The sequence below is a fragment of the Spermophilus citellus genome (genome assembly GCF_964194105.1).
Source record: "Spermophilus citellus genome assembly, contig: SCAFFOLD_91, whole genome shotgun sequence".
Taxonomy (NCBI): domain Eukaryota; kingdom Metazoa; phylum Chordata; class Mammalia; order Rodentia; family Sciuridae; genus Spermophilus; species Spermophilus citellus.
The window spans coordinates 810,848-824,238 of record NW_027673011.1 but is presented as its reverse complement, the minus strand read 5'-3'; the positions used below and the strand labels follow the sequence as shown (position 1 = coordinate 824,238).

The 13,391-nt window shown below is 41.7% G+C and overlaps 1 protein-coding gene across 2 annotated transcripts; it reads left to right on the top strand.

Moving 5' to 3' along the window:
* The first annotated feature begins 1,943 nt into the window (after positions 1 to 1,943).
* LOC308640243 (signal peptidase complex catalytic subunit SEC11C-like) lies at positions 1,944 to 11,042 on the top strand. 2 transcript variants are annotated; one of them, XM_081312217.1, is made up of 5 exons: positions 1,944 to 2,050; positions 5,754 to 5,903; positions 8,050 to 8,169; positions 10,182 to 10,239; positions 10,875 to 11,042. In XM_081312217.1, exons 1-5 carry the CDS (start codon positions 1,968 to 1,970, stop codon positions 10,926 to 10,928), a joined length of 465 nt encoding a protein of 154 aa, XP_081168343.1. In that variant the 5' UTR covers positions 1,944 to 1,967; the 3' UTR covers positions 10,929 to 11,042. The 2 variants fall into 2 exon arrangements, with proteins under 2 accessions (XP_081168343.1, XP_081168344.1); XM_081312218.1 differs by lacking the exon at positions 1,944 to 2,050 and adding an exon at positions 4,890 to 5,091.
* Positions 11,043 to 13,391: the final 2,349 nt, after the last annotated feature.

The following is a 13,391-nucleotide window of genomic DNA, read 5'->3' as shown; positions in this document are numbered from 1 at the left end:
TCCAGGCTTGATGGAAGGTGGACACTGTACCTGAGGGGCTTGCATGCTGTATGCCAAGGATAGAAAGCACACATGAGGGATGGAGGTCCTGAAAGAACCAGAGAACTAACATGTAGGTGAGCCCAGGTGCCAGGAGAGTAGGCCTATGCAGCCAGGTGGGAGGGATCATTGAAAGAGAGGTGTCTGTTTGGAGCAGTTGCCATTATAGGTGTGTTGCTGCACATGTGGATGGTCCAGCAGGGTTGGGGGGCTAGAAGGTCGCTGAAGATGAGGAGGTCTGGGATTGAGTTGGATCCACATGGCTCTGCAAATCACTGCGACACACACAGGAGTTGACACACAGGAAGACTGAAGCAGCTACCAAAGTCAGACGCCTTCCCGTGGGCGGGGAAGGCCAGGCCCTCTGGAGCTTACCCTTTGGGTAGTACTAGGTACAAAGGACTTAGTCACTTAGCATCTTGAAGGATGATAAGAATTTGGCTGACAATACTGCTGCAGTTCAAAGGGAGTTGGGCTGTGTGCAAGTGTTGCTTTGCCCCTTAGTCCCCAAGAGGTGTGGCAGGCAGCAGTCTTGATAAACACCTGTGTTTTAGCATTTGTGGAGCAGGGAGGGAGCAAGAGTGAGATGTGTGGGTTGTCAAGCTCAGAAGTGGTCTGAAGTGGGCCAAGGGCAGCTTAACACATCATTCTCCTAGCTGACAACTGGCCATTATATATTGACTTGTGTGACTTCCTCACCTGTGTTTTTAAAAATATTTTTATTGATGCATTAAATTATACATATTGGTAGGACTCATCATTACATATTCATGCATCCCATGATATAACATTGGCCAACAGCATTCCCCAGTATCTCCCCTTTCCTTCTGCTCCTCCCTCCTCCTGGTTCCTTTCCTCTACTCTACTAATCTCCCTTTGATTTTCGTGAGACCCCCCCCCCAACATCTTTCTTTTCCTTTTTCCTCTCCAGCTTCTGCATATGAGGGAAAACATACAACCATTGACCTTCTGAGTTTGGCTTATTTCACTTAACATAATGTTCTCAAGTTCCATTCATTTTCCTGCAAATGACATAACTTCATTTTTCTTTATGGCTGAATAAAACTCCATTGTGTATATATGCCACATTTTTTTTATCTATTCATCCGTTGATGGACACCTATGCTGGTTCCATAGTTTGGCTGTTGTGAATTGTGCTGCCATAAACATAGGCATGCGTGTATTGCTGTACTCTGCTGGCTTTAATTCTTCAGGATAGATACCAAGGGGTGGTAGACCCTGGGTCTTATGGTAGTTGCCTTCCTACTCTTTTGAGGAATCTCCATACTGATTTCCATCATCCCACCTTGTAGGTGTCTCAACCAAATATTTGCTGTTCACCTTTTTAGATGCTTCTGGAAAATTTAACATCTGGAGATTTAAAGGTTCTGTTCCTTTCAACAGGTAATTTTCAGGTGCAGAGGCCTCATTGCCAAGTACTGTGACCCTTTCACTTGAGGCTGTCTTTGGCTGTGCTACTGAAGGGTAGTTCTGGGTGGATTCACACAGCCTCTGAGGATTAGGCACATGCTTTTTTTCGGAGAACTGTGGCCTGTGGCTAGTCTAGAGCTGGAGGCCCTGGTGGTGGAATTTGTATAGCAAGTTCCCTGAGGGGTTTGAGAGTGGTTAGCAGAGCCTCATGGGGGCTTGAAAAAAGCAAGCCCTCAGTATGAATAGCTCTGATTTGCTTCCTTTTTTTCTCACTGAAGAAGAGACTCTATTTGAAGGACTTATTTCATGGGTGAAAGTTGGAATGCCACCTGATTTCTTACTTTGTTTAAATTAGTTCCATGTCGTAAAATCACATCTTTTTTGTTTTATTTCATAAGTGGGTCTCCAGCTTTGGGTTGATGAATATTCTGCCATTGGTTTCACTTTGAGCTTGGCTTTTCTCGTTCCAGCTCTACTACCAGGTTTTAAACTTTGCCATGATTGTGTCTTCTGCACTCATGATATGGAAAGGCTTGATTGTCCTCACGGGCAGTGAGAGCCCCATCGTGGTGGTGCTGAGGTAGGTCCCGCCAGCTGGCCCTGGGATCTGTCACACTGCTTAGTCAAGACAGGATGGAGTGCCTTGAGCTGAACCTGTGTTACAGCTATGATTAAAGATTCTAATTTAATAAACTAGTAGAGACTTCTTTATTGATATCTGCTTTGAGAATGTCTCATTTTTTCTTGACTTTTGTTGGAAATTTTTATCCTTTTCAAAAGACATTTTATAGTTTTAATCATGTCATGCTGGTACATTTAATCCATTTCAAAATGACAGTTTAGCAATATGGTATTAGTGCCTTATTGGTGTACAAATTGATTTTTAAACATGATTAATTTTAATAATGTTTCTTGGTTTTCTTCATGCAATGGATAGGATGTGTGCGTCTCCCTGGTGCCCAGCAAGGGCCTGTTCTTTTTTCAGGCTTCAGTGCTACTGTTGTAGATGGCTGCTGTCTTCTGGAGACTATTATGCTTACGAAAGTACAGCATGTTTATTTTAGAAGAGTGAATATTTCCGTCAACTTCGTGCAGTCTATGAAGTCATGTCCACTGAATCTCAGATCACTGGGGCTCACTGCTCTAGGCTGGGCGGTGCAGCAGTCATGTGGGCAGTCACAGCTGACCAGTGCAGGAGCCAATGCCCTTTCCTTCCCCGGGGCCTGCTACCATGTAATGGGCTGCAGCCCTGTATACACTTCCGTGTGACTGGCCAAGGGGCACGCTTGTAGAGATGTCAAGTTTTCGTAAATGTAGAAGCCTGAGAATGGAGTGGCTCACAACAGAACCAAGGGGACCCTGTCTCACTGGTCTTCACACTATGCTCTGGGAGGTCCCTGGAGTGGTGAATAGATGAGGAGGGAGAAAGGGTCCAGGCTTCTGGACCCCAGCACCTAGCTTTATTTCACTTGCAGCAGCTCCACTTTCAGGTATTTTATCTGGTCATATCTCAATGAAGGAAGGACTTTAAGCCTTTTTTTTTTCCTTGAAGAAGAAGGGGGTTCAGTAATAGAGTGCATGCCTAGCATGTCTAAGGTTCTGGATTTTGTTCCCACCACCATAAGGAGGAAGAGGAGGAGAAGGAGGAAGAGGAGAATTAAAAGCCTCAAATTTAGATGGATCTTCTCACCTAGTAGATACGGAACTTGGGGCCTCATGAGACCAAGTTACAAACATCTCAAGGTGACTGTATGATTTGAGGAGGAGGGCCAGTGATCTAGATCCAGAGTTGGCAGAAAGACCCAGTGATCTAAGACACTGGATAAGAGCATCCTGGAGCATTTCCTGGCTCCCAAACATGGTCATTTGATTCCAAATTGACTTAAGTTTTTCTCTTTGGCTGACATTATGGCTACATGAAGAATAATACTGGATCTGAGATCACTGGCCCTCCTTCTCAAATCACACAGACATGCTTACACATGGAAGTTATTGTGAGAGTACAGTGCATGGGAACTTTTAAAAAGAGTCCTTTATTACTCTAAAGCCGTTTAATTTGGCAGCATAAACTTTTGATATCCTGAAGGGTATGTGGCCTTGGGGGAACTCCTGGCTCAGGAGAAAGCAACTATAAGCTGTTATTAGGAAAATATTTAAAAGAACCACTTTCCCAATGGTACACATCCTATCCCTCAACACCAAGCTTCAGTGTGCTCTTCTGACCTCTGAGACTTATGGAGGGAAGTTCTCCTCACTGTGGTCCTGTTTCCATGGACCAAGACCATTTTCTATAAATATCTTCCTACTGTGTGTCCTCAGGAATTCTGTGGAAGGAGTAGAGATGACACCATCTCAAGAAATCATCTTGAGTAGTTTAGCTGCTGTTCTTTAAAAGAAGACAAAACCCTGAAGCAATTTTGAGTCATTATCAGAAGAAGACAAAATAAAATTCCATGTTGGGGAACAAAAGAAAACACCCATATTTGTTTTGCTCAGATATTTTCTTTTTCTTGCCCTTTTAGCCATTCCTGTTGCTTATCACCTCCCTTTTTATTCAGATTTCTTGGTTTTGAGTGCTGATCTGGTGTCTTTCTCAGGGGCAACTGGTTTTGTCACTGGAGGAGGTCTGAGAAATTCTTGGAGAGGGGGACCTCAACTTAGAACACAGGGGGCTCTCCATAAACATCACAGAAATGAATTTAAGGATGTGTCAGTTGAGGTAGGGAAATTTAGTTAGGAAAGCAGAGACATGTTCAAGAGATAATGTGGGTCCCTCAAGAGGAGGGTAAAGTAAGGAGTGCAAGTTCAAGGGAGAATGCAGGCCATCTTGAGAGTGGGAGATGCTTTGGGGTTTTCCGGCTCTTTTAAAGTTACTTGGTGAGGAGTGGGCATGGAAGGTATGTGTGGATGACGTCAGCCTGGTGGTCTCAAGGTGGTTTATGGTGGTCTGACAATTTTAGGGATCCTTAGGCTTGACATGGTCTCTGTTATCCATCAGTAGATAATGTTGGCAAGTACCCTACATTATACAATTCTTAAAATATTGTCTCTCTCTGCTTAATATATTTACTATATAGCTAATTAACAGTACACAAGATAGTTTTCATAAGTGGGTGAGTTTATGGTAATTAAGATTTATAGATTTCCCAGAATTTTAGAAGTGACAGGCCTGGGAGAAGAACTAACTTGGAGAGTGACAGGCCTAGAAAGGTATGCCGCAGGACTTTAGATTAGTTATAGTCCTTGTCCTTCCTTTGTCTCCTCTCTGCCCCCTCTTTATTTATTCTATCCTGCCTCAGTTTCATTTTAAAACAAAGCTCCCAGCAGGGGCTCAGTGACAGGCCTTTCTCCCTCCTCATTCTGCATCCCCTGGAAGTTCAGGGGACAAGAGGAATGGAGAGGAGGGCAGCCTCCTGAGCTGCGCTTGCCTTTGAGGCCATTTCTGTGGCCTTGGTAGCCCGCTGCTTCCTCCCCTTTCTTTCCAGCTAGACCGGTGTTGCTGTCTGCTGATTGGCCACCTGCCCCAGTCCAGGCACACTTCTAGGTCTTATTCTTTTCTCATACATTAAAACAAAGCAGGAGCATGTGGAAATGGATCCAGTTTTTAAATTCCAGCTCCCGGTAGGTTGCAGCTCACTTTGTATCCACCAAACGCTTTGGCATGAGTTTGAACAGGTAGCGTGGGGATTATCTGTGGACCTCCACATCAAAATCAGTCAGTCCTTATTAACACTGGGCCTTTTTAGGAAGGACCTGGTTGAAAGGGTGCTGCTGCAGGAAGCAAGACCAGGGTTCAATTTTGTCCCAACCTTCAGCAAGGCTGTAGGACAGGCCCTGTTCCCTAGGGTTTAGTCACTTTTCTGATTTTCTTTTCTTAAACAAGTAACATTGTCCTGGGTGCTGGGGTGGGTCAAGGAATGAAACAATTGCCTAGGGCACTAGCCAGCAGTCCTGGCCTGAAGTTCTGAGTGAGGAGTCCCTGATTGGCAGAGGTAGGGCTTGTTGAAGGCTCAAATTGGCAGCTCTACTGGGCAAGTCCATCTCCTTGGTTCTTTTCTTCCCTGATGCAAACTGCAGAGGGGCCTACTGGGGCCCTTGCCTGCCACAAGCTAGGTAGAAACTGTTTTCTCTCTCATCCTGTCTCCAGAGCAGGAAGGAAACCCTTTAGAGCATCTGAGACTTGCAGACTGTTGATGGGAATTTCAGCTCTGACTGGTAAGTTTGTCATCATTCCCTTTTGGACACTGGGTGACACTGATGTTCACTTTTGTGTTTCTTTCCAGTGGCAGCATGGAGCCGGCCTTTCACCGGGGAGACCTTCTCTTCCTCACAAATTTCCGGGAAGACCCCATTAGAGCTGGTGAAATAGTCGTTTTTAAAGTTGAAGGACGAGACATTCCAATAGTTCACAGAGTAATAAAAGTTCATGAAAAGTAAAGAGGCCTTTCTTCTTCTTTTGTTTTTGTAAATTTTGGTAGATGGTGAATTAAAAAGTAGTGAAAGCATTGGGTTATGTTCCTAGTTCTGCCATTTACTAACCAAATGACTTTGGACCAGCTGCCTTAGTTTGTAAGGCAAGAGTGATAATATTTTGCCCACAATAACTCATGGTGATTATGAGAATTAAATGAACTTATGTTCACAAAAGCACCTAAAAAGTCAAATCACTACACAAATGTTAGGTGGAATGTGTTACATTAGCTATTTGAAGGAGTCTTGAACAGGATCAAATCACATTGTAACGGATTCTTTTGATAAAGAATTATTTTCTGAAGTGCAAAAAAGCTAGCTGTTTCTCTGTACATTTGGCCAAAGTGGCATTTTCAGCAGTATTATTAGCCCTAGATAGATAAAAATTCCTTTCTCCATCTCGCCTCATTATTTGGTCATGGCACACCCTGCACTAATTCTTCTCCTACAGACAGCCTTGCCTTTCCCTAAGGTGCTGGGAGGACTTCAGGCCTTAATAAGGTCTGGTTTCCTTTTTGGAACCAAACATTTACCTCTAATTCAAATATAGAAAGTTTCCAGGAGACAGTTGAAAATGTAGCATTTTATATACTTGTTTGTTCATTTCCCTTTTTGTAGCTTAGTGTAGAATTTTTATCTACATGATTTATAGAATTATATTTAGGTATTTATATGAGTTTTTAAATAATGGAACATTTCTCTCTCTGTGTGTGTGTGTGTGTGTGTGTGTGTGTGTGTGTGAGAGAGAGAGAGAGAGAGAGAGAGAGAGAGAAACTATTTGTGTACTTCTGGTATAGATTCTCATTTCATTCACTGCTTCCAGGTGTCCCCAAAGACATTGATACTTAACATGTTCAGTGCACTTTGTGTTGAACATCGGGACCCTCCGTTTTCATTAGTGTCCCCGCACTGGTGCTGTTCAGTGGTTGGTGCTGCCTACTTGTTACTTGCTGAGGAAGAAGCACATTCAGTCATGACGTGGCAGTACTCTCACCTGATTTAAAAATAATTTATGAAGATGAGACATTTCAAAGTTGAGTAAATGGTACTGGTTTTAATTTGCATGAATTGTGAGAAGTGCCAGGAGTTTATCTTCTCAGTTTCCTGTATAACCATGAATGTAAGTCAAAACGCTCTTTTGGACATGGTTTCAAATCTTTGTGGGCTTTAAATATTTTATCTCATTAGAATGGTATGTTTTTCATTCGCCTTATTGAAGGACCACCCTCTTTACAGCACCAGACTGTATGGTTCTGTGTTTTAGCATCAAGGCCACCTCAGCGCCAGTTTAGAATGCCTAACAAATCCCATCCATGGTGATTCTCATTTCCTTGCCAACAGGATTTTACACCAGCTTGCTCAGTGGTGAAGGAAGTGTGCATTGATACATCTGTGCTTAACAAGGGAAAGTTTGAGGGAAGCAAAGAGCATAGTTGCTTTTAGATTTACTTTGTGCTCAAGTCAAGTAATTTTGGGGACCAAATTTATGTCTAGAGTGAAAAATAATATAATCCATGTTGACTAATTGGCTCATGAGGTCTAAGAAGAAATAGAAACAGTTCAGGTACAACCCCTTTGTTAAATCAGCCTCGTGTCCTGACTTCTGACCTAGTCTGACTCAAGATGAGTGACTGGATCAAGCCTGGAGAAGTTCCCCCTGAGCAGCATCTCGGTGTGCTGTGAATCTGGATTTGAAAGAATTGCACAGAGGTTGTTCACATATTTTGCCCACCGAATACCCTGATTTCCAGATTGAAAAACAGGTTAGGTGCTAGCCTTTCCTTCCTTCCAAGAAGGCGTGAGGCAAGAAGTGTAGCTGTACTGGAAGCCAGTCCTTGCCTTCCCCATCCCCTGGCACTCTGCCGTGCTTCCTGGTTGTCAGGGTTACTCGAGTGTTTTAGAATCTAAACCACAGAATTGTCATTATATTTGTGCTTCCTCTGAATGTCTGTCTGGAAGCAGTCATCTTAGATCAATGGAAGATCAAGTATTCCTCAGCTGCTTTCTCACATCTGCTCATGTCTGACCTTAATGTTGTATGTGAACTAATTCTTTTTAATGGTGCTGTGTTAAAAATAATTTTTGAGAGTACATCATTTTGCTTTTCAGAGATAACGGAGACATCAAATTTCTGACTAAAGGAGATAATAATGAAGTTGATGATAGAGGCTTATACAAAGAAGGCCAGAACTGGCTGGAGAAGAAGGACGTGGTGGGAAGAGCACGAGGGTGAGCACCAGCATTCAAGACGCATAGACAGTTCAGGAACCAGGAAAATATTCAGAAGGAAACTACCTTTAGAGGATAATAGAATCATTCATTGCAAATATGGCGTGTCAGGAGCGTTCTAGTAGTTGTGATGTGTACTCTGAAGACCAAAGAAAACTTAGAACTCTCTAGGATCTAAAACTGAATTCTAAGTATATTATTTTCATCATGGGTTAACTCTATCATATCCTCACATAGGGATTAATTATTTGTGAATTTTAAATTATAACTAATTGTCCCAGAGATGACCACTGCTTAACATTTTGGTGAATGTTCTGGATACTTTGTGCCTAACAGGTGTGTGTGGATGCATATATAATTTTACCTAGAAGGAAGTGGGAAAAACTTTGTTTTAAACCTGTGACTCCATTTTTTTACATGGCTACATGCTGTGCTATTGATAATGATAGCTTTTATAACCAAGCATCTTTTGGTAGACATTTTTTGGGGCTGGGGTGTGGCAGACATTTAAATGATGTCACATCTATTTTCCCTACTGAAAACAGTTTTTTTGTCTGTTTGTTTTGTCTGTTTGTTTTACTGAGGATTGAATTTAGGCACATTCCACAGAGCCACATCCCCAGCCCTATTTTGTATTTTATTTAGAGACAGGATCTCACTGGGTTGCTTAGCATCTCGCTTTTGCTGAGGCTGGCTTTGAACTCTCGGTCCTTCTGCCTCAGCCTCCCAAGCCACTGGGATTACCACACCCAGCCTGAAAACAGTTCTTGATAAATCTTTTAATATTAATTTTATATGATTGTTCCAGCAGTGAGTTCTGCTTCTAATTGACACAGCAAGTGTGTATCTTTTTTTTTTTTGGTGGGGGTGGGAGTACTGGGAATTAAACCCAAGGGGACTTAACCACTGAGCCACATCCCAGCCCTTTTGAGGTTTATTTAGAGACCGGGTCTCAATGAGTTGCTTAGGGCCTTGCTAAGTTGCTAAGGCTGACCTTGAACTTGTGATCCTCCAGTCTTAGGCCTCCCAAGGCTCTGGAATTACAGGCATGAACCACTGTGCCCAGTTGTATCTTCTTATTTTTAAAAAAAGAAGATTTTTTTCCTCTTTCAATGATCCTTTTTATATTTAACCTTGTTAGAAATGTGTTCTTGTTTTCTGGGTCTCATAGCTGTGTTATGCTGGAGACACTGGCCACAGTTGTGTGAGAGGTAGCTTTATTAATCAGGTTGTGGATTAAGACCTCTTGCTATCCCTTTAACCACTCTGTTGCATTACCAAGTATCTGTGGGGAGATGAGGAGAATTTCAGGTCATCTGCCCTGTATTTCTGGTGAAAGGCTCTGGACCACAGAGAGGTGGATGCTTCTGACTTGACTGGAGGGTACTGTAGGTGTGTTAGCTTGTTTCCCATTAGTAGGGATGATGAGACTGGGTGGAACTGATTCCATATTGATATTAATTTGTTCGGCATAATCACCAGCTGTGAACTTGGTCTCTCTGGGATCATAATCATATTTGCATATAGGTTATGGCATTCACATTTGTATTCACTGCCCAGTAAATGTATTTGTTAATCTGAAAAGCACTGAAATGAAAATATTTTTTTAAAGTACAGACTAATTATGTATGTGCCTTAAAGCTTTATCTAACAGTAATTTTCATATTGGCCACCTGAAACTTATTTTTCCTCTGAAAAAATAAGATTTGTGAAAGTTGCCTATTCTGAATGAACATACGGTTCAACTGATGATCTTAAGTGTAGCAGATGAAGACTTGTGCCATTCCTAGGTCAAATCCGTGCTTGCTTGAGACAGTTGTCCCAGCTATTAGCTCTGATGCGTTTTACTGATAAAACATGTGAGACAGGGGTGAATGCTGTCCCTACAGCTACAGCCAGTGGTATGCCCATGAAGATGTGTTCCTAAGGCTGATACATAGTGTGTCAAATGTCACTATCCTCATTATAAACATAAATTTATATATTTCTTCCTTTTTATCCCCCCAACTTAGGTTTTTACCATATGTTGGTATGGTCACCATAATAAAGAATGACTATCCAAAATTTAAGGTAGGAATTTATGTGTGTGTCTGGGCCTATTCATTTTTAAATATTGGAGCTTTTACTTGTACAACTGTAAAGAGGTCATCTTCTTTAGCTATTTTGCCATTAATTTTTCTGCAGAGTATTTGTAATTAACTATAAATTAACATAACCACTTAAATTAACATTTAAATTAATTATTTAAAATAGCTGCTTTTACCTTTTAAATTCACAGTGTGTTCTAAAATGGCACTTATATAGTTGTCGATTATTATTATGGAAATTTTCAAACATACAAAAAAGTAGGACAATAAACCCAGTGATGTTTATCTAACAACTTCAACAGAAACATTATTTCTATTTTTTTTTTTAAATCACTTGAAAAGAAATAGGAGTCCTGCATTGGTACAAGCACTGCACTGTCTGTGTGTCAAGTGTTTGACCTGTTTGGGGGCCTTTAACCATATCATGCATTGAACAGCTAATTTGGAGAACAAGCCACCAGGGAAGAGGTCATCTTTTGATTCTGTCACCACTCCAGTATTGAACAGACTTTATCTGAATACATTTTATTATTTAAAATAGCTGTTTTTACCTTTTAAGTTCATAGGCCAAATTTATTTGTAGACCTCAGTAATTTTCCATTTTGTTTCTGTTCACAGTACGCTCTTTTGGCTGTAATGGGCGCATACGTGTTACTAAAACGTGAATCCTAATGTGTGCAGCAGTTCCTGGGACCAGGTTGAAATGAATTCTGTCGAAAAACTAATATATTTGAAATGTTCCACTTTCTGTATAAAAGAAAACCCTGTGGAGACGTTTTTGTCTTGTCCAAATAAATGATTCATCAGTGAAGATGGCTTTCTTTGTGGACTCTGATTGGAATCTGCTCAGTCTCTCTGCTGTTGTGGTAGTCACTTGAAGCCGAGTTTGAGGGACAAGGCCCAATCCACATGCTATAGTCATAATGTCTGACTTTCAAAATAAATTCCCAGCTTCATCTAGTGGCATTTCTGATGGAAACAAGTAGGCTCATCAAAGGACATGGCTCCTTGTTTATTAAGGTGTAATTTTGACCATAACTCCTAAAACTTTTTAGAAGGAAGGAATCTGCTCTGATTTTCTGGTGATATATCTTGAGGTGGTTTGTTCTATTATTTGAAAGTGTTTAATAAATTGGAAAAGCAGTTTGTACACCTTTGAAAAAAACTACAAAAGGGTGAAGGGGCATTTTCCTTTCCATTTCCCAGGGATCTCTGCTGCTAAGTTAGGTATTTGTACTATAGATAGTCCTGCATCTAAGATAGTCTCTTATTCAAATATTTAGCAAGCACTTACATCCCAGCCACTCACTGTCTTCGGTGCTGGAGGTACAAAGTCCCAGTCCTAGTTGAGGTCACAGTGCAGTGGGTGGAAGGGATAGTAAATCTATGATTTTTAAGTAGTGCTCATTGCTATGAAGGAAGATTAATTGGGGTAAACAGACAGAGGGTGACAGACATGCCATTTTTCATATGGAGGTCAGGAAAGACAACCTAAAGAGACATGAGAGAGAGTGAGGCCCGTCAGTCCTGAAGAGCCTTCCAGCAAGGGCAGAGCCCTGAGAGGGGAAGCTGGTGGCAGGCTTGATCGTCTCCTCTCAAGCTCTCCAGAGCATGCAGATCCCTTGATGGTGGCTAAGTAGGTTCCAGCTCAGAAGGTCTGGGGAGGGGCCGCCATTCTGCATTTCTGCCTTGCTCCTGGGTGATGCTAAGGCCACTGGCGCCTACACCGCAAAGTACTAGGGGAATAAAAAGGCAGCCAGGGGTGTTTTAAAATAGATTTCTCAGTTTTACAAAAATGTTTTCTTTTCATTGAACTACAGGACATGGACATCCAGCCAGTCAGGCCTCACAAAGCTGCTTCATTCTTTTAGGTTCTAATTCTGTTTCAAAAATTTAGAATCTGAAAAGTTTCTACTACTGTGCTAGTCAGCTTTCCGTCTCTGTGATAAATTCCTGAGAAAAACAACTTGGAGGAGAATTGGATTTATGTTGGCTCATGGTTTTAGAGGTCGCAGTCCATGACCAGCTTGCTGAGTTGTCTGGACCTGAGATGACCAGAACATCATGGTGGAGGGGCATGGCAGAGGAGAGTTGCCCAGGACAAGAAGTACCCTTCCAGGGCGTGTCCTCAGTGACTGACTTCCTTCAACCAGGTCCCACTGTCTACATTCTCCACCCACCTCCCAGCAGTCCAGTCAAGTATCAGTGGATTAATCCACTGATAAAGTTAGAGTCCTTGCAATCCAGTCCCTTTCCAAAAGATCTACCTCTGGACATTGTTGCACTGGGGACTAAGCCTTCATCACACAAGTGTCTGGGGCACACTCTATATCATAACAATTACTTATGCAGTCTCAAGCAAGCTACTTACCTTCCCTTAGTTTTAAATGGGGGATAAGAACTATACTTGTCAAACTAGACTATCATGAATAATAAGTAGATAATACACTAAATACTGCTAGCACAGTGCTTGGCAAGTACGTTACCTGGAGTACTTTTTTTTCCTTTTTGGTGTAAGTCTGTGGCATATTACACACCCATGCAGTCCCTTTCCCCAGTGAGCCTGTGATTCAGTAAAAGACCAGCAGGAGCACTCCGCTGGGGGCAGCCAGCCCTCTAATCCTTTCTCTCTACTAAATAGGCTTTTGCAACAATAATGGGCTCCATCCTGTTGAAATCAGCAAAGTGAAAGAAAAAAATATTTACAGAATACTTTCTAAAAAACACTATTTTCTTGTGCCCTTTAATAAATGGTTTTCTTAAGAAAAATAGATTTTTTTCTGCCCTTAACTAAAAATAGAATTTTAAAATGTTGGGTCAATACTTTATTATTTTATCATCATTTTGGGTTCAGTAGTTGGTTAACATAAAAAAAGGGCTCTTAACATGGTTGAGCTTTTGGGGAATTCTTTGAACATGCCTAACATTCTGAATTGAGCTTTGCAAAGACACCTGAGTCCTAATGTGGCTCGGCTGGTGCCATTTAATTATGATTGATTAAAAAGATTTTCTTTTTTTACCCCTTTGATGCTGTTGCTCCTTACAAAGTGGAAGTGATAGGAGTTGGTAAAGGCAAGCTCTTTTTCTCTGGGAATCTCAGTTTAGCCTCAATATCTGGAACACAACCAAGAACCA